The 25,470-nt window shown below is 34.4% G+C and overlaps 1 protein-coding gene across 2 annotated transcripts in view; it reads left to right on the forward strand.

Moving 5' to 3' along the window:
* The window catches only part of LOC137027625 (E3 ubiquitin-protein ligase RNF123), a 198,078-nt gene that overhangs the window by 147,115 nt on the left and 25,493 nt on the right, over positions 1-25,470 (forward strand). For both annotated transcript variants that reach the window (XM_067395870.1, XM_067395871.1), the window contains exon 37: positions 7,489-7,583. In XM_067395870.1, the coding sequence (XP_067251971.1) occupies positions 7,489-7,583 (95 nt within the window). The remainder of the gene's footprint in view (positions 1-7,488; positions 7,584-25,470) is intronic.

Consider the following 25,470-nt stretch of genomic DNA (forward strand, 5'->3'; position numbering starts at 1 on the left):
GAGAGCCACTTTTACCGGGGCTCTGTAGTTGTCAAGATAACCTGCTACGAAATCTGCTGTGGGAAAATGATGATGTGGATAAATATTGGAATGATTAGTTTTCGCAAAAAATGCCGAACAGTAATTTTGAAAGCACCTTTATATTGTTACTGAGAACTTTTTAGTAGCCAAGCAATAAGAATACATTTTGAACACATGTTAAGAATGTATTCTTACATTTAAGAATACATGTTGTCTTGGGGTTTCGATTTCGTTTAGAATTTATAGGCAAGTAAAAATCATGCATCATTTTATGATGCATTGAATAGGTAGGTATTTTGAGAATGCATCGTTACACCCCTACTTACACTGATACTGTATTTGTGCTGTTGTTTTTCCTGCAAAAATGAGGTCACTTCCTGGACGATGATGTCATTAAGAATTAAAGGAATTTTACAAAAGACTAACAGGGGTTGTTTGTCTCAACTCAGCTAATTTCCATCTTAAAACAATTGTTGATTTTTTCAAAATAGTATTTAATTCAATATATTAACAAATATAATGTGGATTTATATATACTTGTAATATTGTAGTATGACTTGTAATATATAATGAGAGCTTTTAATATGACAATAATAGTTTTTTATTTAATATATTAACATAAAAATAATGAGGACATACTGTATAATATATGATCTTATAATGCCACACCACTCTTCCACTGAATTACACATAAAACTCTGTATATTCTGCAAACATGAAGTATGCAATAAGCAATGCCCTAGTATTTCTGTAGTCCAAGCAAGAAAACGTGTTACTTGCTCATGTATTTCACTTTTTTATGTCTTCTCTTCTCAAATCTTCTCTTATTTTATAATTTTCGTCATTTTTATGCCTACTCTTTTCCCTTCAGCTCATTACGAAGCCACAAACGAAGGGCAGGTTCTGTCTGAACAAAATTAATTAGTATGTGGAAATATGTCCACCGCTTCATTATTTCTTGTTTCTGCCAATCTCAGATGTTGTTATTAAATCAAAACTGCTATGCTCCTTCATACTAGCAATGTCATATCTAAGAAGTGTTACTGTCTTTATTTTATAGCTCATTATTAATGCACTTGGCCAATCTTTCCCTCGGTAGCAAGTCCAAGTCTGCAGGGTGTTCCAAATGTGAAAAACACTGATCTGTGCTCATAATAATATTATATTGTAACATATTGTGTGTGAAGTTTAATGTAAGAATTAGCAAAGTAAAAGTTGGCATGACTGATACTGGCATCATTCCCTCAGTCTGTTGCTGATATTCTTATTCTGATGTTTTCCCTGGTCTTGGAAAGAGGTGGTTTATAGAAAATATGTAATGTTTTTTTCTTTATGACATTTATTATACATACATATGTGTGTGCACGCAGTAAAATTAACAATTAATATGATTTATTTTGTAAATATGCAATGAAATTATATTTAGTTAAAATTAAATGTATATGGTAATGTATTTAATAAAAAGAATAATAATAAATAAATAGTTTAACACTTTATTTAGTTTTTTCCATCATAAATTTGGCTAGCGTTGCATTATATGATCATGCTCTTATTCATGCAAATGCTTTTAAACCATTCAAGCGCCACAAGACAAACGAGAATGTGCTGTCTGTGTGACATGCGCCATTATCAAGTTTTCTTTCACGCTTGAACAAACAATAACACAGAGAATAATGCTAAAATGCCCATTTTGTTGAGTATCATCATAAGAGCAGTCTTAAATGAGTTAAATAACATCTTAAAGGTGCAATAGGTAATTCTCTACAGAAGCATTTTTTGTTATACTGGTTGAAAGTCTCCTCATATCCTGATAGAAATCACTGTTAAACGGTCATATTTTTAAACATAGAGTGTTCATCCAATTACTATATTTGGTCCGAATTAAAAAATATGATGTCCTACCAGAGCTTATGCTGTATTCACGACATAACTACCGTATTTAAGAGATGGCAACCCTTGACGTTCTAAATGGAGCTGTTCAGGTCCTCAGACTCTGAATAATGCGCATGTCTACAGTATCAACACTGAAATTAATCTGCAGCACTCAGGTACAAGCTCTCTAATTTGTTTACGTTCATTATTATTGTTATGTTTTGTGCTTTGAGACATGAAGTAATTTAACTTTCTTGTGACGCTTTGTGAGAGCAGCTTTGTGTGTGTGTATGCATTCGGTGTTTTGGAGGAAGTGTGGCTTTGGATGGCGATTTGATCATAATTTGTATTTTATAAATATGCATTATCAGTTGTATTACATAAATATAAAAACATTAAAAAAATTATATATTAAATAGAATAATATATATTAATATATTTAAAAAAAAAAATAAATAAATAAATAAAATTAATATTTTATAAAATGTATTATATAAATTGATTTTCCAGTAGCAGAATTCAGAATCTACTCTCAAACTAATATTGGAAAGAAACCATTGTCAAGCACAGATTGCTTGGATGGCCACAAGGGCTTAAATGTTCACACAGCTACACTATATATATAATGAATGACTCCTGGAAGCAGTGCAGATTCATTGTGCTGGGTTAGAAAAGGTATTTATACCAAAGAAGTCTGATGAACAGAGAGATTAATGAGGAAAGACGGACTGTAGGTGGTCCATATTAGCACTTCAAAGGGTAAGTCCATCCTGAGACACTCAAGCCGACCTCTGCACCTTTTACTCCACGGGATCTAATGACAGGTCAAAATACCACAGCTCCTCTGCGCTTCCTCAAACCAGCACAGTAAGACTATCCCATCTCATTATCCTGGTAGCTCTGAAGATAGTTTCACAGAGATGCTAATGGACATAATGACATTAAGCCATGTTCCTATCAAAAACCCACCAATTTAGATGGGATTCAGCATTGATCTGGCTGCACGGGTTTGACATGGATCCTCCAGGGTGAGTGGAAGGACTAATTAATGTCTAAACGGTGTGGGAAAGATTCCCGGCTCTCCTTGCAAGGACTACAGTGCGTAGGAGGCTTTCAGAGAGTTACTTAGTATATGTGGTTCTTATTAAAACCTTAAAGAGGCCCTATTATGCCTTAAGTCTTGATTTTTGTTTTTGGGCTCTACTGCTAGTACAGGTTTTCATGCTTGAAACCCCATTGTTCTTTCACATATTTTAAAAATGTTGCAGCTCCTCTCTTCCCAGTCTGTCATTAACACTTGGTTGGTCAACTGCTTTGAGCATGTTTGCCATAGTACACAGTATCATCTCACTCTAGCAGACATAATTCTTACATACTGCACCTTTAAAGCAGGATGTATTCTGATTTGCGGTCAATGTTCTGAATGCGATTCCAGCTGTGCCCTTATCGTTGTAGTTGTGGTGAGGACTGTGCTATTCTTTTACATTTAGAACGTTTTTTACAACTGAATCTTTATCGTTATAGTTATCATCCTTTGTGTGAACGGGCCTTTAGTTTAGCCAACAATGTAAATTTGTCATCATTTACTCACCCTTTTAGCATTATCCTAACCCATATAATTTTGTTTCTTTGAAAAAAAGATAAATTGTAGAATGTTCAGAGTGCTCATGTTTTATTTTGGGAACTGGGGTGGTTTAGCTCCAAAAATGACACGGTGCACTACTGAAGTAATCCATAACACTTGTGCTATATTCCAAGTCTTCCAAAGCCATGCAATAGTGTAGTGTGAGAAAAACAATATTTTTACTTTGTTATTCACTGTTAAAATATGGCATGTCATTCAATTAAAATAAAGCATGACCAATTTGATGTCAATGAAGTGATATATTTGAAAATTTAAAAATGTATATTTTGCAGTGTACCAAGTTAGAATGGTCTGTTTATTTGTATTTATACTTTTGTATTTGTATATAAAAATGTTAAACTATATTAAAAAATAATAAAATGTTAATTATAAAGAACAATAGATAATAGATATATTATAATTATATATATTTATATATATAAATAATTACATTTTCTTTTATATGTAAGCAAAATAGAGGATATATATAATATATAATAACATTGTATTGGAATTTCTTTTATATATTTTCTTGTTTTTATTTTATTATATGCAAATATGAATCAAATTGAATCAAATCACACCAGTAGAGCACTGTTTTTTGTAAGTTGATTGCCTCATTCCTCTTTTATTTTTGTTCATGATGTTCCTTTTATCTATTTTTATATATTTAATTAAAATATTATTATAAATGTTAAAAAACAAAAGATATTAACATTAAAAATTATAACATATTATAACAAAAAACAATATTAACATATTTAAATATATATATATATACATATATAAAATAAGATTTCATTAATTATGTATAATTATTCCATTCTGAGTTGAATGGAATTTAATTGAAATCTTGTGAATATGACTTAAATCTAATCAATACCAGCCCTATATTTCTTAATATTTGGAAGTTGATGGCCTTAGTCTTTTCTTATTTTATTCTCTGTTTTTGTATCCATTTATAAAGAGCAGGTTTGGGGCATCGTGAGGGTGAATAAATGAAGACAGAATGTTCATATTTGGATGAACTATTAATATAAGCTATGCAAGCTGAGTTTGTGTGAGGTTTGCCAGTTAAATGATGCGTTTTGATCTGTGCTAATGATGAAAACCTGGAAGGGTTTCATAGTGATGGGCCAAAAGTTTTATTAGCGCAGCTTTCTTTTAAATGCCCCTCATAAATATTCCAGGTAAATATCACTGCGGTCTTTATAATTTGCAGGTGTAATGCACGGCTCATCTGGCTGTGCTTCTGCAACAGATGTGGCTCATGTTCTGATTGGTGACATTCAGTCATAAGGGTCTCCAGGCTCTCAAAGGACCCAAAGGAACATGCTAACCACCCATTACGTGTTGGACATGATGGCCTTCATCAGAACAATCTGCACGTGTTTCTGAATGCTTGTCATGGATTACTGACAAAGCACAAATTATAGACATTATCAAGCACGGAGGACCTGCTTACTTATTACTATTACCTATTACTTATGAAAAATCAGACTATTTGAGCTGAAGCTGAGCAGTGAATGAAAACTATATATGTATAAAAATATAATATATTGAAATATTTAGAATACATGTTTACTTTTGAATGGTTGTCAATAGTAATAATTTTTTTTTTTTTGGTTTACAGAGGATGTAGTTGTACCTGCAGGGGCTTAAAAGACCATGCTATGCAGCCAAACTTTGACACCCAGTTTTCAACTGCTGTGTGATTGTAGCAACAGATGGTTTAACTTAAGAACTGTTAAGTTAGTCGGAATTCACAACATTGTCGTTTTCCACTTCATCTTCCACTCACAATCAAGACGCCGACTGTCATTGCTGTTCATCAGTCCAAAACATTGGACAGAGCAGTGATGATTGGCAATGTCAGGGCCAATTTTGGCACTCACAGACTAGACAAGCATGAAATTGCTGTGGGGAAAGTAAAAGCTGAAGGAAAAACAAGCCTCCCAGACCTTTGGCACGCAACAAGAGTCTAATATTATCAAGCGGATCCCAGAGTCCCAATGATAAGCCTGGGTGGAGGGGGATGGGAAGGGTCTATCACTCCATCCCCCTGTAGCAGTTAAAGCCAACGAGTGACGGATGGAAAAATGACCTGAATGCAATTACGAAAGTCTTTTCTTTGGCATTGATCTTTTTTTAATTGTGCCAATCAAGGCTGTTTAACGAAATTTTGAGTGGCAGTCATAACTGGGGTATCTTCTTGGCATTTGCATACATGCATATGTGAAGTGTGTACTTCAGGATCTTTTTAGTATTATTCATTCTGTTTGTTTGAAGTGCTGTTGAGTACTTTAAGAACATAAATTTAAAAGCATAGTTTAGCACACTTGGCAAACATTTTAGCATTGATACACAATTGGAAAGAGATTGGTATTATATCCATTATCAGTGTAAGTGAGGAACTAAACTAAACTAAGCTAAACTAAATTAACCCTTAAATGCATGACTGTTTTGCCAATCATTCTTACATATTCGGGTCTTTATCGACCCGGATCTATATCTAACACGGAAGGATCTCTATCTGTCGCGATAATATAAAAATCCTCTGATATTAGAGTAACAATTAGAGTAACAGAAGAATAATATAAATCATATTTTGTTAACTTTTAGAGCTTGAAAGGGCTCAGTTTGAGCAGATGTTTTATGCCATCATCACTGTCCTCATCAGAGCTCATTTGCCAGTAAATTCAGCAAATAATAGGCTAGTTTTATGTTTGAGGTCACGAATATGAGCCCATTTGTGATCTCAAACATTCTCAAAACTATAATTTTCAACATCTTCAAAATCAATATTTCGATCGCCAACAGCTTCACCAGATTCATCCAGTCACAGTTACAGTCATATTTGATTGCGTCAGTACTTGCTCTGCAGTAAATTGCTGAGCCATTTCATGTTTTTCTTATTATTTCGTTTTCTGTCTGAATGAATCTTTCGGGACAATGAATGGGGGAAAAGTCATGTGAAAGGAGGCAAAGCCTCCATCCCGCTATAATTGGATGTGATTGGTTATGATTGGTTTGTTCGATAAATCCCTCCTCTTGTTTATGTGTCAAAATGATGGCGTCAATGGGAAGACTAATTAAAATGTAAGTAAACAGCTCACCCACTTAGATATTATCACTTTGTCACGTCAAAATCAAACTTGAAAAGACCTGAAAACATGATGACTGTGGGGTTTTATTGAGCAATCAGCTTGGTGAAATTAAAGATACAGCTTCCATATAGTTTTTTAACTTTAAAAGTTGTCGCCTTTAATAACGCTTTGCGTCTGCTGATACTCAAATTTATATTCTCATATTCTATAATCTACCGCCTCGATGGCAGGCAAGTCTTTCAATTCAGTAGAAAAATCTCTCCCCTTCATAACATAAGGATCACATCCAATATAAGTGGTGATTTTTGTTTATTTTGAAATAGTTGTCTAAAGTGCTACAATACGGACTTTCTTCTATGTCTTCCATTCTGTTTCTTTACTTCCTGCACAGCTGAATTTCGCGCGTTATCAGAACCACATGATTGTAAACAAGCTATACACAAATAAAATTGTTTAAATTGTTACTGCCTTTAGTTATTGTTTTGGAATATATGTAAAAATGCTCAGAACACTAACTTGATGAGAATGACTTGGTTTTAATAGAACATTAGTTACATTATTCATATAAAAATACAAAATAGAATTGTATTTGGTTTCTTTTTTTTTCTTTTTTGATGTAATGTAAAGTTCATTTAACGATTTAACATGAATTTACATTTGATTTATAAATAAATAAATAAATAACTGTGAGGACTATTGCACTTTGTCAGTGTCAGCTAACTAAACTGAGATTGAAAATCCGGTCCATGTTTAGTCATGGCATACATTGGTGAACAGCGCACCAAAGAGCAATTCTTCAAATGTACGATCTGTCAGTACTGTGTGCAAAGTCTGACATTTGTTGTGTGTGTTTGTTTTGCATAGATACGGACTACATCAGCACAGAGGAAGAGCAGAAGGTAGAACAGATGCTAACTTTGCTGACAGAGGAGTCCAAGCAGGCAGCTGCCAGCACAGCGGTGAGTACACATACACAGAAAGGTTCATCAAACCATAGCCAGCCTTTCCTCACACCAGTTTACCAAGTTAAAAAAGAATTGGTCAAATTGAAAAATCCTCCCAAAAGTATAATTTCATATTTTGAAATGTAAATATTCCAGAATAATGTCAGCTCAAACAAACAAACAAACAATATGCTTTTACAGACCATAGTGAGTGTAGTATGACACAGAAACAATTCAGAAAATAATTTATTTATGCATGCATTTATTTATTTATTTAGTTTGTTTGATTAAAAAAGAACAAGTATGAAGTACAAGTTGAAGTACAGTCTGTATTTATATACTTTTGGATGTAAACATAATTATATAGATCCAAAAATTGCTTGAATAATGTAAAATAATGGCAAAATATTGCCAATAATGCAGGGACTGGTTAAATGTGTAGTAAAATTGTTGGTAATACAAAATATTTAGTAAAAGAAAATAATAAAAAGAATAATAATAATAATAATAATAATAATATGTAAGAATTGCTTCAAGAACAATTTACTCAGAATTTTTTTTTTTCTTTTATATACCTGGATATCGTTCACAAAATGCATGAGATACTTACACTTAATGAAAATATGATTTCCTAAAATTTTCAGGCAAAAAAAAAAAAAAAAACATGAGTTGAGGAAAGTAGACATTTCTTCTGTGTCAAATAAATGACGGAATCTTCTTTGACAAGGCTTTTAAGGAACATGGTGATGGGAGGAAAAATTATATTTCAATGATTTTGCAGTTTCTTGCAAAGCTTTTGCAAGTGGTTCCATTTTTTTTTAGTTCCCCAAAGAACCTTTTGACCCAACATGTCAACTAGACTATTGCATGAATTTGCAGTAGACCTACATGTTCAGCCAAACCAATGGAAGATAAGGACATTGTAATGATTTTACTTCATATGAGGCACCTGGGATGTAGGAGTTTCTCAGGTTGTTCCAAATTAATATTGTGAGTTTTGGTCACATCACTTAAGGTAAAATGACCTCTTTTTCTTCTGTATTATAAACACAAGGAAGACTCATCATGAATGATAAAGGAATAAAGTGCATAAGATGGATAAAATACAAGTGATTAAGTTGGGTGTGGCTATGACAGATTTACTCCAAGGTAATGCTAAGGTCTCTGATTAGAGGTATGGTTAAGTGAGTTTTTTGCTTCATGTGGTTGAGTGAGCAGTCCCATGACATGATGTCTGTGCTGGGTAGTAATCAAGTGGGGAAAGTAGCCGAAAACCATTTCAGTAGCCTTGAACACAAAGCTCTGTGGGATGTTGATCTCCTGGAGCACCAAAAGGGATACTAAAATCTGGAACACACAGATGAGGCCCTGATGTTGGTGCAGAAGGTCCTTAACAAGCTGGAACACGCAGATGAAGAAACCTTGAAGTGAAGGTTTGCTCTCCAGAGCTTAACCTTGTTGCAAATGTGTCTGTATGTCTTCTGCCTCTCAAGGTTCAAAGTTTACTATAAGCCCAGAGGGCGATTGTTGGTGCAGCATAAAATTTGTAAACATATCATACAAAACACAAACCGCAAACACAACATTCTGACATCCTACAAGTTTAAAAGTCTTACAGCTGTGGGAATAAAAGAATATCTATATCGATTGCTTTTAGGTTTAGGCATACTATAACGTATACCAGAAGAAAGCATTTTAACCTGTGAACTGTCACCCCCACTTTTTTTAGACAAGAAAATGCACTATCCAAACTTAAATGGTTGTAATTCAAGAATACTTTGGAGTATAGACATAAGGCTGGTCTTGTTTTAAAGATGAAATTTGGCAGATTATTGTAGCTTATGTAAGTGAAACAGAAAAAAAGTTATAGAAGTTTAAGTTTATGAAAATGTAAAATGTAAAAATATAATATTTTATATAAATATATATTTTACAAAACAAGTTTTACTCTAAAAATCTGAAACAAGATGTGTTCCAAATTTCAGGTTGATATCTCAAAAAATGAGCTTTCAGTAAGATTTTGTTTGGGCGCAGTACCACACTTTTTCACTAGATGACAACCAAGCTCCATTACTGGCCATATAAAGGCGCCTCCATTTCCATATATGGTTTGAGTGATCTGAAACATATATTTCCATTATTTTCATACAATTTATGAAGTAGTCATCCTATATAGAAGTAGTATGGGAAGTTTGGCAGAATTTGATATGAATTCAGCCTCTAATAAACATAAAAACAACATGTATGTGGGTTATAAATCGCCGCCACAATCATAAATGTTTTTTTTTCTTTTTTTTTCTATTAAAAACATTTTCACACCTTTTTTTCTCAAAAAAAAAAAAAATGAATGGATGCCTCATATGAAGTAAAAAATGTTTCAACCAATCTTTAATGATTTTTCATGTTCATCGCCATTTCAAAATAAAGGTCTGAACTAGGGATGTCCCGATCACGTTTTTTTGCCCTCGAGTCCGAGTCCGAGTCATTTGATTTTGAGTATCTGCCGATACCGAGTCCCGATCCGATACTTAATAGCCTACATAAAAAAGAATAAAGAAGAGCGAAAAAACAGATCCAGGAACAGTGCTTTTCAGGTTTTTCAGGTATTCGGTTTTCAAATAGTAATCAAATATAAAAGATCACTGCATATTATCTTTACTGTATAAAATAAATAAAGATTAATCATTATTGAAGTTACAAAAACTATTCAGTCAAGAGCAGTGAGTGATTTCTTTGTTGTTTGTTTTTTGTTGTTTGATTTAACATTAAATACAGGCAGCAGGAATAGTTGTTTTCCCTTTAAGACATGCACGATCCACTACATATACTGTTCCACATGCGCTGTCTTTCTCGACTAATATACGTTCACTTAAGACATAACCGACTATGTTTGCTAGGATACTCGCTAGGACGGGCATGTTGACATAATGTTTATATGAATTTGTCTGCTGAAGCGCAAGACTTGAAAGAGAACTCAGTATTTGCGCGCTGACTAGAATAAGCGTGTGCGCGCTTCGGATGAGCGCACACAAATCTTCTCACAGCGCGCGCGAGTTCTCTTTCGCGTCTTGTTCTTTAAGGTTTAAATCAGCAAGGCTTAAAAGAGTTAGTTTAAATACAGACAGCAACGTGTGTCAACACCCGGGTGATGACGGCGTAAATGACTGGACATGAGAGCAAACGGCACTCGCAGTTAACAGTTTACAAAGAGTGACTGTTTTGTCCACGCTTTCTGATTATCGTTGTTGTAACGTTTTGTGCATCCATCGACTGAAACATACATTATCTGAACTCTGTCTGTATTCCACGTTGCTATTTTAAACAAACCATATTAACCAATAGATGCGTCATCATTCGAGATGGACCGCAGTGCAAGTGCGGTCCGTAAGTGGAGAACCGTTGCACCCCTAATACATATATATCCGAGTCCTGATCGGGAGGTAATGTCCGATTCCGATCGAGTCTGAAACCACATGATCGGGCCCGATTTCCGATCATGTGATCGGATCTTGACATCCCTAGTCTGAACATGCCTTTTGAGTATGAAAATATGCTTGTTGCAAATTGATAAATTACTGCTCCTCTGTAAATTAAAATCAGTCACCAAATATGTAAAAGCTTTCAAATGATATATAGTTTGTCAAGATTAGTTTAAGTTTAGTATAGAATATTACTGTTTTAAATATGTAATGGCTGTGGGCCCACCGGTGGGCCCGTGACAGTTAACAGGTTAAACTCATGGAACAGTGGATGAGCACAATCTGCAAGAATAGCTCTAGCTTTCTGTAAGAAAAAACATTCAAAACTATTTAATAACTCAGTCTGCTTAATGCCAATAATCTTACTACCATGGTTGACAATGCCATTCAAGTTTCTATGTTTAACATTTAAATTACCATACCAACAGCATATAGAAAAGCAAAGTACAGATTCAATATAAGATTTATAATACATAGTCATAAGAGTCCAACTAATATTAAAAGTAGAGAGCCTCCGAAGACAGTGTAACCATTTCTTGCCTGTTTTGCATACAGTTTCAACATGAGTATCGAAACGCAACTTATTATCAATGATAAGCCCAAGGTGCTTGTAACTGCTGGCCCATTCCGCCATTTGACCTTTTATTCTAGTTGGTTGAGTAGACGAAGGACTGGATCTAAAATCAATTACCATATCTTTGGTCTTTTTTATGTTTACTTGCAAAAAGGCACAGTCACACCATGTCATAAAATTCACCACAATTCTCATCCTTAGTCAACAAACTAACAATAACAGTATCATCAGCGAATTTTAAAATGAACCTGTCTTTGTCTACTCACACAATCATTAGTATAAAAAATATAGAGCAAGGGTGAAAGAACACATCCTAGAGGAGAACCTGTGGATGTAATAAGGGTGTCTGATAAGGTACTGTTTACTCTCACTCTCTGCATTCTATCACTTAAAAAATCGAATAATTAATTTAAACTCTGAAATTAATTTCTTTATTAAAACATGGGGCTGAATAGTATTAAAAGCTGATGAAAAATCTACAAAAAGCAATTTAACATGGGTTTTACTTCCCTCCAGATGTTTCACAATCATGTTTAATAGGGTGGATTAGGCATCCTCAACTCCCCTTCTGGCCTAGTAAGCAAACTGCAATGGATCTAAAAGACTTTTGAGTTTTCAGTAAAAGTTCATCCCTGACAAATTTCTCAAAACATTTCATCACCAATGATGTCAGAGCAACAGGTCTAAAATCATTAAGACTCTTAGGATAACTTGTCTTCCCTACTGGCACAACTATGTAGTTTATAACATCCTGTTGATTTTAAAAAAAAAGTATTTATTTTTGGCCCTCCTAATTTCACACTGTATTTGTTTATTGAAATCATGCTTCCTTTCCAAGTCACCTGCATGAAATGCCTTGTTTCTTTCAATCATAAGGTACTTTATAGATTTAGTTATCCATGGCTTTATATTAGCAAAAATTCATACAGATTTTTGAAGGATAAGCATATCCTCACAAAAAAAATATGTAACTACTTATCTGTTAATTCATCAATAACAGAACATGAGTTTTCAAAAACCTCCCAATTTGTACAATCAAAACATCCTTGCAATGCTAAAGATGAATCCACAGACCATTTCCTGATAGATTTGTTTTCAGCCTTATACTTTTTTAAAACGGTTTTATACACAGGAATTAAAAACACAGTGTTATGGTCAGACAGTCCCTAGGGTGAATTACTATGAACCTCTGACGGAACCATAACACAAGTCCAAAGTCTTGTTAAATCGTGTTGCACAGGTAACATACTGTTGAAAATGTGTATGTTTCAAAGAGCAATGGTTAAAATCCCCCATAATAAAATTAGGGGTATCAGGGGAAACATTTGCTTTAGGGTGAATATACACCACTGTAACAAAGATTTGAGGAAATTCTTGGGGTAAATAAAATGGCTGTAATGACACAGAAAGCAGTTCAATGTCTTGGGTTTCTCTTACGATTACTGAATTGCACCACCTTTCATTAATGTATAGACAAACACCGCCTCTTTGACTTTTACCTGTAATCACTGAATCTCGATCGGTTCGCAGAGGAGTCCCAAAGCCATTAGTAGTTAAAACGGAGTCGCTGTCTTGAGCTTTCGGCCAAGTCTCTGTAAAGGCCAAAATGCAGGCCTCTCTGTATGTGTGGTGAACATGTACAGTGGCTTGCAGTTCATCGATTTTATTCCTTAGAGACTGGACATTTGCCATCACGATAGTTGGCAAAGGAATCCTTCTGAGACGCTGCTTCCTCAGTCTTTGATGCATGCCACCCTTCTTTCCTCTCTTCCGCGGTTTCCATATTTTTGATTCATCGTTGTTCCTAGAGGCATTTTCCATATAGCCGCCATCATTCAAAAAATGTTGTGATCTTATAAAATATACTGGGTATCGAACATAATACTGCCTTTGCCACTATGGCAAAAATTTGCGGCTGTACTGGAGCTTTGCGGTAGATCTCACAGGAGTTATGTGAAGGCATGAGATAAGCAGTAAAATCCATGTTGTAATTATAACCAGCAACTCATCTTTGTCTTCCACTGGCATATAGCTCATCAATTTGCATTTTAACTACAACTTTTCCAAACTACCAAACGCACAATAAACACTGATACATAACACAAAGACGTGTTCACACATGCTTACAAACACTGTTGCAGTCGCGTTGTGCCTCTCTGGGCCAGACACTCAGAACTTGGTCAATCCGCATTTGTCTCTCTGGCATGGAAACTCAGGGCATGCTGCATCTGTCATTGTCTTGCTGGACAAAGACTTTGAACATAGGATCGGTTAATGTCTCTTTCCTCACAGACTGGAAACTCAGAACATGGTCATATCTGTTGCTGCCTCACAAGCTGTAGACTCAGATCATGGAATCTGGTGATGTCTCTTCCTTCACAGGCCGGAGACTCAGAATGTTGTATATGTTATTGTCTCACCTTTGTAGGCTGGAGACTCAGAACTTTCTTGATCTGTTTCTGTCTCTGCCCTTTGAGGACTGAGACTCAGAATAAGGAGTGTCGTTGAAAGGGTACTTTGATCTCTTTCCGATAAAGAGGCGATTTGGCAATTTGGCGCATCTCCATTTCCACGTTGTGTAAGATGTTGTATTACAAATAGCTGTCTGTGAATGCTTATTTCTTTGAATAAGTATGAAATGGATGTGTTGTACTTTCATCATAGTTATGAATTCATTTCAGCCACCACTGTGCATCCAACAGGTCCTAAAGATTTTTTTTCTTTTCTTTTTTCACTAGAACAACTTTAGTGTCACCATTGCATCTTACAGTAAACTACTACTTTATGATCCTTCAAGCACTTGATGCAATAAATCCTGCTGTAGCTTTTAAAAGCATAACGGTGGGTGGCAATAAAAGCCTGTTAGTGATTTTCTGAAGTGGAATCACAATGTTCCCAGAGGTTTCTGTGGTGTAACATTAATGTAATACACACCCCATTCAGTCTTTCCACAGCCAGTACTCTGAGCTAGACCAGCCCGGTCCACCGCAGCATTAGACAGCAGAAAGTGAAGCTCTTCCCCCAAGAGCTTCCCCCTCTGCAGAGAAATATGATCGCCCATTCCCATCTTCCTACAATGCAGCAGCACCAGCCATTAGCGCAGAGCAGGCAATTCAATTTCAAACAGATAATTCTGCTCTGTTTTAAATTGAGTTGTGCAGTCTGCTGCACCAGAAATAAACGTCTTGATTTTCTATAATAACCATATAACCTTTTGATAATCATATTAAAATAGAATATATATTAGAATATATGGGCAGCTGGCAAGATGTATAATTCTACATCCTTAAAGAAAGGACATACATTTATGAAACACGTATAGTTTCATTTGGCTGGACAGAAAATTTTAATATTCATTCATGTTTTTTGTTTTTTGTTTTGTTTTGTTAGGCTTTGCATTTTATTTTGATTTGTTTAAATTTGTTTTTTTGTTTTGTTTAATTTTTTTTTTGTTTTTTTGTTTTTGCTTGCTTGCTTTTTTATTTATTTATTTATTTTATTTGTTTGTTTGTTTGTTATGTGGTTTGACGCAGAAACCACAAAATGAACATTGCAAATATTTTTGCAATTTTATTATGTTGACATTTATCTTTTCGATTCGTAAAGCCCTGAAGTAGTGTTTTGAAATTGGCCATTTTGTTTTTTTGGCGCACAAAAAGTTTTCCCTTATTTTAAGGTAGAACCACAGTACTCATATGAACTGCTTTAAATATTTTATTAGTACCTTTATGGACCTTGAGAGGTTCAGTGTCTTTGCTCTCAATAGAGGCCTCACTGAGCCATCGGATTTAATGAAAATATCTTAATTTGTGTTCCAAAGATGAATGAAAGACTTAGGGGTGTAGAACGACACGAGGGTGTTTCATTTTTGGGTGAGCTAACCCTTTAACATAAGACTCTATTTTGTGACCAGGTATTAATTATAGACTCCTACTATTAAATAAATTCCTGATATTAACAGGGAACTACTTCCATCTTCATTTATTCACTCTTGCAATATGATTCCTACAGATTTACATCAGAAAGATTTTCTGTATTAATAATCATAAGAAAGTGAAAGTGATGGAAGCATATTATTGGGGTATTTGTTACTGTTATGTCTCACAGGCTGCATTCATTTGGTCAGAAATACAGCAAAATCAGTAATGTTGTGAAATATTATTACAATTTAAAATAACTGTTTTCTCATGTAATATATGTTAAAATGTAATTTATTCCTGTGATCAAAACTGAATTTTCACCATCATTACTCCAGTCTTCAGTTTCACATGATCTTTCAGAAATTATTCTAATATGCTGATTTGCTGTTAAAATATACAGAAAAAATATTTCTGATTATTTTTATAGAAGTTGAAATAATCAGTTGAGAAGCGTAATATTTTTGCGGGAATCCTTTTTTGTTTTGTTTTCTAGAAAGACTTCAGATAATAGGTGTAATTTGATCAGTAAAATTTGATCAAAGTGGTGTTGATTTAATTCCAGAATAAAGGCTGTAATGGCTAAATACAAACAAAAGAATACTGATAAAACAATAATAAAGAGTAGGTCATACGTTTGAAAGGTTTCTTTGATTGAGAAAAAAGTGAAAGTGATGGAAGCATATTATTGGAGTATAACTGTTATGTCTCACAGCTGAGATGTTAAAATAACTTTTGTACTATTTTATATATTATATATCATTTTGTAGTATATTACAAATTGGATTGCAATTATTGTTCATGTTGAGAGAATACATGGAATATTTTTACTTCATCACAGAAATCAACCAATCAACCAGTCAGAATTAAAAACATGGGTTAAAATGACTAAAAAAAAAAACATACTTTGAATGGACAGAAATGGGGGGAGAACTTTTTGTCAACTATTCCCCAACAATGACAAAATGATGAGAAGATTGGGAAATTAGCCTTCAATATTGCAGCAGTCACATTTAATTTTCACATTTTTTCCTCAGAGATTTGTGTGTTGATTTCTCGGTTTACTTCTGTATCTGTCTCTTGTTATTTATTATCTTGGAGCAGATTGCAGTGTGTATGACACTATATTTTCTGTCAGAGCTGCATCATTTTAATGATATCCCAAAACATACTTACACTTTAAATAACTGCTGGCGTAATGTCAATTTTTTTGTCATTACCCTTCTGATGGAAAATTGCGCCAAATTACAGATGCAGTCATGAGGAAGTCCGAGCCTCTGACAAACCAACAATTAGTAAATCTTTGATAAAATTCAGGTAATTTTTAGGTACATATATTCAGTTGTTTTTGCCTTAGATCCAAACTAGTTGGCCATTTCTTTTGTACAGAATATCAATCCATGCACATAAAATCAAAATCAACCCAGTTTCCTTAAAAAAAAATTCTGAATTTAGTAAGCTATTAAAACCGAAATATGGCATCAACCCTTTACATGTCTTGAGAATTAAACTGTAACTGACAACATACAGTATTATCCAACATGTTCAGTCGATCTGGTGGCAGATGTACAGTACATGCAAACCCATTTATGAATGCAAATCACTTTGCTGTGTCTGGTTAACACTGAGAAAAAAGAACATGATGGTTTTGCATATTCATCTGGCCTCAATTTAAACAAAAATAAGGGCATTTTCTTGTCACATTATGGCATCCCTATTGGCAGCATGATTTATTTTCATGTCACAATGCAGAATTTTAATAAACAGAAATTGTATTGCTATTATTCCTCTTGAGGTTTTGAGTGATATTGTAGCTAATACGATATTGTTATTGTGTTTTGGTGGCATCTTTTATGAGTCATACTGTTTAATGCTACAGTAATCCTACTGTACTTACTCATATATATTCAGCCCTTGATTAAAAGTTAATACATTGTGTTTCTATGTCAGCCCTTGCTAATTGAGAGAATGGTTTCTGTATAGATGTTCAGCTGTTGTGACCTTTAGTTATTTCCATGTGTGATGAGAGCTGTTGTGTTGGTGAGGAAACAAAGACTGACCTCTTGAACTCACTTAATGCTTTTATTATAATGGCAGAGATTAAACAATAATTGTTTCTTATTTATTTACAGTACCATTCAAAAGTTTGGGTTCAGTAAGATTTTTCACTTTCTCTAATGTTCACCAAGGCTGCATTCATTTGGTCAAAAATACAGCAAAATCAGTAATATTGTGAAATATTATTACAATTTAAAATAACTGTTTTCTCATGTAATATATGTTAAAATGTAATTTATTCCTGTGATCAAAACTGAATTTTCAGCATCATTACTCCAGTCTTAAGTTTCACATGATCTTTCAGAAATCATTCTAATATGCTGATTTGCTGTTAAAATATACAGAAAAAATATTTCTGATTAATGTTATAGATGTTGAAAAAAACAGTTGTGAAGCGTAATATTTTTGCGGGAATCCTTTTTTGTTTTGTTTTCTAGAAAGACTTCAGATAATAGGCGGATTAATGTAAAATTTGATCAAAGTGGTGTTGGTTTAATTTTTAGAATAAAGGCTATAATGGCTAAATACAAACAAAAGAATACTGATAAAACAATAATAAAGATTACAGTAGGTCATACGTGTGAAAGGTTTCTTTGATTGAGAACAATAGAGCATGAATTGAGCTGTTTACCTCACCAGTAGACAATAGACTCCAAATGTATAGATGTTTAAAAGGTCAATAAAATATTTCATTAGCATCTTATCAGCCTTCTGTAAAAACTCACCCGACATGATCTTATGAAATTATTCACAGAATACATAGTCTTAGAGATAAACTCAGATTTGAAATGAAGCATGATCATAATTGTGGCTTGAGCTTTATTGTGTTTCTAAGTTTCTATAACACAGACACATCACATTTTTATACATTGAAAAATTGTTAACATTAACCTATATTAATAAATGTACAAAAGTTTTGTTCATTAATAGTTTGATGTGTATTACATTAACCTCTGTTACATTTTTCAGAATGAAAACTACTATATTCACCAGGAAAAACATGTAGGGACTTAATTTCATCTAAAATTTAAAAGTAAAGGAGTTTCATAATAGCAGAAGATTGTTTAACTCTTTTCCCACCAGTGTTTACTAAAATAAGTTGCTCAGAAAATCATGTTTTTGTCAAAGATTTCATCAGGATGGATTAACAAAGATGATTAAAACATAGATGGAGCAGAGCAAGTTGAGTAGTCCGTCATACACCCAAAGCTTCACAGTCCTATACCTTGTCGACATTTCATTCACTAACTTTAAATAGTTTTGAATTATATTCTGTATAATGTTTGATCGTGTTAGCTTATGTGCGTAAGCATTACTTCTATAGCTTATTTCTTCTTCTTCGCCTGTGTTTTGATCAGAAGATCCTGTACTCTTTCAGAACATGCGTAATAGTGCCCCCCCTACTGAATAACATTGAAAACATGGATTGCCTGAAAATTCCATCAATGGCAGGAAAAGAGTTAAGAGTGAGGTTGAAAAATAAAAGGACAGGGTGATTGTGATGACAAACATTACAATGATGTCATCCCTGGGGTGGCATTTTAGTGCACCTCAGTGTGGTAAATGTTACTGTTCAGTTTGTTTAATATATTGTTTAAACTCATGGTTTATCAATAACATTTCATTATATCATTCCCGGGTGTCGGGGTATATATCGGTCTACATGTAACTGGTTAGATGCTAGTGACTGCACAAGACGTACATTTGTTTACATAATGTAAGTTTCATTTCTTCTGCTCTTTCTTGCTAACTGTTTAAGGTTATCAGGTGTACTCTCCGAAGTGAAATAACCACAAGGTGTATAGTGGTTTTTACAGTATGTTTTGTGCGATGTGCATTTAACATCATATGTGGCAGCATTTTACAGTTGTATTGTTCTATGCTTACCTGTTGTAGCTGCTGTGACCTGATAGTTCCGGTAGCGCACGTAACCTGGAACGCACTTAAGATAGCAGCGGTCATACTACTTTGCATAACCAGGGGGCAACACATTTTGTAAATTTGATGTTTGATGTTGCTAAAATGGTTCTTCCCGTTTATGAGTGTTTATTTGGTTCAGGAGGTTGGTAGTCTGCTCTGTTACTAGAGTGCAGGATTATGCGAACGCTACTATGGGTTTTGGCTGATTTAGCCATTTTCCTTTGTGTTTGACTCACAAAGTGGACGTGCTGTTTCGTAAGCATTGTTTATGATTATTTATTTATTTATTTGGTCCCACTTTCTATTAAGTGGCCTTAACTACTATGTACTTACATCAAAAAATAAGTACAATGTACTTATTGGGTTCATATTGAATTGCAAAACACTTTTGCTGTTATTGAGGTGGATACGGGTAAGGTTAGGGAAAGCTTTGGTGGTATGGGTAGGTTTAAGGGTAGGGGTAAGGGTTAAGGGATGGGTCAACAGTGTAATTATAAATGTAATTACAGAAATTAATTACAGATGTAATTACATGCAGGTGTTTTTAAAATATAAGTACCATGTAAAAACATGTATGTACACAATAAGTGCATTGTATCAAATGATCAATTTAAAAGTAAGTAAATAGTTGTTAAGGCCACTAAATATAAAGTGTGTCCATTTATTTTTATTAAGTTGAATTTTAAATGGATGCACTATTATTGTCAATAAATTATCTCCATTTTGCACTGGAATACATCGTCGTGCCATGCCTTCCTAGCTCCTCCCAAACCCTCGAACTACAGCACCTGACTTTGGACAGCCACGAGGTTGTCTTTTGTGACAGTGATGTCTTACAAAAAAGAAAGTAGTTTTAGAGGAGCATGTTATTTTAATGATTACTGTGCTTGAAGCTTTGTGCCCTAGAGTATGTTTAGTCCTTAAGATTCATTGCCAGAACAGGAGCTTAACATGTCATTAGCTCACTGAGCAAGTGTATTTGTGCAGGTGTTTGTTTCCACACTCACTGACATTTGTTTATGCTCCTCTGTCAAGTGCACCTTGCCTCTGACATCCAGGGTAACAAAGTGTGCGGCCTGTCTTTTGTGCCATAACAGTCTGATCTGTGTGTGTGTGTGATTGGGCACTCCACACATTTCTCTGTAAAGTGGTGTCTGATTACCAGTCATTTTTCTAACCATGAGCAGCTCTTGCCTCTGATCAAGTGAGCAAATCTCTCATCTGCACTTAGCGATGATCATTAACATTCCCTCTGTAATTGTTCCCTGTTTCTCATTGTTAACAGAGTAGAATAAATAGAAGGTCTCATCTAGAATTGGTTGTGCGTTTTCCCTCTGTTTAGGTTGACAGAACTAAATATGACCAAGCTGCTCTGGTCCAGTATTATTTTAGTATTATTTATATGCTATTACAGTATTTATTAATATTTTGAATTAGCTTGTTTTTATATTTTCAGTTTTATTTTTAATTTGTTTTAATTTGCATTTTTTTATTCTTTTGTCATTATTTTTTTATATATTTCTATTGAGATTTTATTTTTTTATTTATTTTTATTTTTAAGTTTTTATTATTTTCATTTTTAAGTTTTAATTTAAGTGCATAAACTTAATTATTTTCATAAACAACCCTGAGTTCCATTCAGAAGGGCTCATCCCTATGCCCTAATCCCTTCAAAGGGTTTACCCTCCGGAGTGAGAGCTTTCATGGAATGAAGGGTGCAGGGTTTTTTTTGGAATGCACTTCTGCATCATCTTAATGAGACAATCAAGGAGGTGCCTTCGTCGCACATTTTGTACGCTGGTGGACCCCCCCCCCCCCCCAAAAAAAAACAAAACAAAACACGCTCTGAACGATGAGTAGATTGTGCAAGCTGCGTCTTTTGTTTAACGTTAGTTTATTTATTTATTTTTGGTTTATCGCACCATGGCCAATGGATATTACTTCATAAGCAATTGGTTTTAAATGGATACATTTTGCCTATGAATAATTCATGCCATGTAGTTCTAAATTATTTCTTTGTTCTTATGCACATTTTGTCATGCATATTTAATAAACTTGTTTGTTCAATTTATTGGCCTAATGTATTCATTTGCCAAGAGTCCACCACATTTTTACCTTACTGTATGTTAATTAGTGGTGTTACCATTAGCCCTGCTGAACAAGTCTAATGGTTTCCATTACAAATACCATTGAAATCATAACATTAATGCATGTTTTCCTCCATATCTAACTGCTTAAATTAATGTGTTAAATCGACAGCCTAAAAAAAAGGTATTCTCCCAGAATGTTTCCTGTGTTGAATATCTTTTGAGTTTGATTTGCAAATCAGTAAATTCCTCGTACTCACATTTGAGTTCAAATTACAGTTCAAATGTGGCCAAATCCATTCAAATTCACTGAATTTAAAGAGAGAGTTTCAATTCTCAGTTGGTGCAGTGTGAAAGATTGACTATCTAGGGTTAATTGATATAACAGAGTAAAGTATGAACAGTGTAAAAACAACTCACATTTCATTTCTTATTTTCTTTTTCTTCTTTTTTTTTTTTTGACTATGCTTTTCTGCTAGTAGTGGCAGGCCAACACATTTTATACTATTTCTGTCATACAGCAGAAAGGAGAACATATCAGTATTCAGCCAAATTGTCATGGAAATACTCTGCACTCTATATTCTATCAAGTGACTGTGATTGCCTGACCAGAGGTCACTTTTCTAACTTACTTGAAGTGCTTTGAAGTTCCCAGACTTATTTCTTCTCTGAGCCTTGTCCTAGATTTCAGTTTTCATGCAGACATGATCTTAGAAAATCTGTTTTCTCCCCAAAAAATAAAAACAAACTAATGATACACTAGAGTGGTGGAGGAATATTACAATTTTTTGAATCTGTTGCTGGTGGCTTCCAGTTGGGAAATCAACTCCTACACATATTTGACAAATCTCCATTGGTGCGACTCACCATCAAATGTAATCCTTTCCTGCACGGACAAGACATTTTGCCAAGTGGTGAAATTCATAACAGTTATTTTCACTTCAGGAAACATAAAGTCTGATTACTCAGGATGGAGTTATGGCATTTTTGACAGCATGTTTAGCTAATTCTCGTCAGGAAAGCTTGCTGCAATTACCTGAAGTTTTTTCAGGGCACCTTAGCTGTGAAGAGAGCTACAATTTTCACTCACTCATAAAAAGTACATCCTCCTCTCTCCACAAGTCTCCAGCTGGCTTTAAAGTGAGCAGAGATTGACATTTCTTGGTGACCCAAAAGTTCATTGAAGAATTATTTATTTACTTTCATGAAACTGCCAGTCTGGCTGTTACATAAGATGATGAATGAAAATGATGAGGCCAGCAGCAGGGTTTTTATTGTATACTGAAGCTAAAAATAAGATGAAAAATATTGATTTAAAAAAAAAAACATTTTCATAAACTAAATTAAAATAACACAAAGAGCTGAAAATAAACTGAACTAAAATTTGTGGTAAAGGAAAAAAAATATAAAGACTGTATCATGATAAAAACATTATTATCAGTGATGGTTGTAACTAGGTATGCACCGATCAGATTTTTTTTGGCCGATACCAATTTAACAGACAACTATTGGCTGATTACTATATTTTATTTTTGCATCAAATTATTTTCACTGAACATGGATTGGATCCATCTGACCAACATAATAAGAGAGGTACAAAGTAAGATAAAAAAGACAACATGACAACATTCAAAGGTGATTTTTGCCATTCAACATTTCTTTCTTATATATTTTAAACAAATAAAGCCAGTGCTGTTTTATATATAAAGTATACATTTTGCTACTTCAGAAAAAAGATGGACTGCTTTTCCCCCACTAAAGTGCAGTTTGTTTGTTTTTTTTATTGTCCAACACGTTTGAACCAGCACTTAACAATGGTTTTCTGTCGGAGCTTACATATGGTGCACACCAGAACATCAAATCATTTCAACTGAACATAGTTCAGATCTGTTTAACAATTATAAAAAGATGCAATATGCCATGACAAACTTCAAAGGATTTTACCTTTGCAATAAAACATTCCTTAACAGCAGAATCATATTTAAACTATTATGACACAAGATAGCTGGGGTGGATCATTGCGATTTTACTTTTTAACTTTAGTTAGTGTGTAATGTTGCTGCTTGAGCATAAACAGTATCTGCAAAGTTACAATGCCAAATGTCCAATGCAAACGGAGATATTGTCTTTTAAAGTTATGGCAGTTTAATGAATACAGTTATGACCGGTTTGGATTACAAAGAGCTTCTTCCCGGGTTGGTGACATCATAAACTCTACAATTAATATAAACACTGCACCCGGGAACACGCAACAAAGTGTTGCGAGGCCATGTCGCGCGGCATTATGGAAGTGGAAGAGTTGTCTACACCGGATGTGCGTGATGTGACGCGTCAAAAGTTAATAGAACCCAATATAATCAGTGATATTGTCTACACTGGATGCGGCGCGGAAGGCAGAATCTACACGAGTTTAATGCTAGATTTGCACATAGACTATTACTGAAAGATGACATCTTGCATCAAGGATGTAAACAAAGCGGTTTGGCTTCGCTAGCCAGTTAGCTAAATTCTATTGCATACTTCTCCAACAAATGGCAACAAACACCAACAAACTTCTATGTTCATAGACAAACAGTTGTTCATGCTATAAATTAAACTATACATTTACAAAAATGCTACTACTCCGTCATGTATTCGGCTACAGTAAAGCTTTAATCAGGATAAAACCGTATATTGAAAGCTAACATAAACAGTAGTAACATTTACAAGTGACAGCATATCTAAACACTTTGACACAAATACAAACGGAAATGGTTACCATTCAGAAATGTCCTTTAAAAACAGTGCTTGCAGAGGTTCTGCTTGACCCTCTTCATTACTGCTATCTGGGTCTGATTCGGGCTCAAATTGATACGGCAATATAGACGCCATTAATTACATTTCCACTGAAGCACATGTAACAACTAATGGTAAGGGGCGTGGTGTTTTCGGAGGCTTCAGCGAATCACAATACACAGGGCCAGCTAACCAATCTGAGCCCATTGTGTATTTCGGAGGGAGTGGTATCATAGGATAAGGAAGTCAAACCGGCCGTTCAAATGACAACGGAAATAGCAGACATGTTAAACTGTGCCCCATAAACACAATCAAGCCTAGAAAAAAATAGAAAACAGTGAACCACCCCTTTAAAAACTCATGAACATTCAGCCCTTGTGCATGTTGCACATCAGAACATTGAATCATTTCAAATGAACATAAATCTGTTTAAAGCTGCAGTCCCTAATTTGTTTTGGTTAAAAATTATCCAAAATCAATTTTTGAGCAAGTACATAACCAGCCAGTGTTCAAAACTATCTCATTATCTTAGCTCAATTCACAACGGTAATCTTGTAATAATGTTTTCTAATAAGAGCGACATGGTGGATTTGCACGGGAAATTGGAGCATGCAGCAGTTCCTCTGTGTGTCATTACGTCACGTCCGTAAACAGAAATGAAGCAGTCCAGGCTAGTCGGTTTTATCACGTAAGAACGCTGCTGGTAGCGGATCATTTATAGCCTTTTCTCACAGCAGCTGAAATAATTAAACTTATCATTCTGATGGCGGATTGTAATCCAGAACGATCCAAATGACAATCATCAGTGACAACTGGAGATTCACCCGTAGTCAAAAAGCAAAAGACTTTGGACTGTGGAGTGGCTACAGTAATTAAAATCTACAGGTAACGCTAATACACACTAAATACACATAGTCATGCAATGCTGATGTTGTTAACAATTTGAGAACAAAGTATAACAGTAATAATAATTTGCACGGTTTGGCGTGATCAGAGCTAAGCGATTATTGGCAGCATGATTTATTGTAGGCCTAATGCTTTTTTCCTCAGTTGGTCAAAACAAAAGTGGCATAAATGTTACTTGTTCAGATG

This window comes from Chanodichthys erythropterus, chromosome 10, assembly GCF_024489055.1.
Source record: "Chanodichthys erythropterus isolate Z2021 chromosome 10, ASM2448905v1, whole genome shotgun sequence".
NCBI lineage: Eukaryota > Metazoa > Chordata > Actinopteri > Cypriniformes > Xenocyprididae > Chanodichthys > Chanodichthys erythropterus.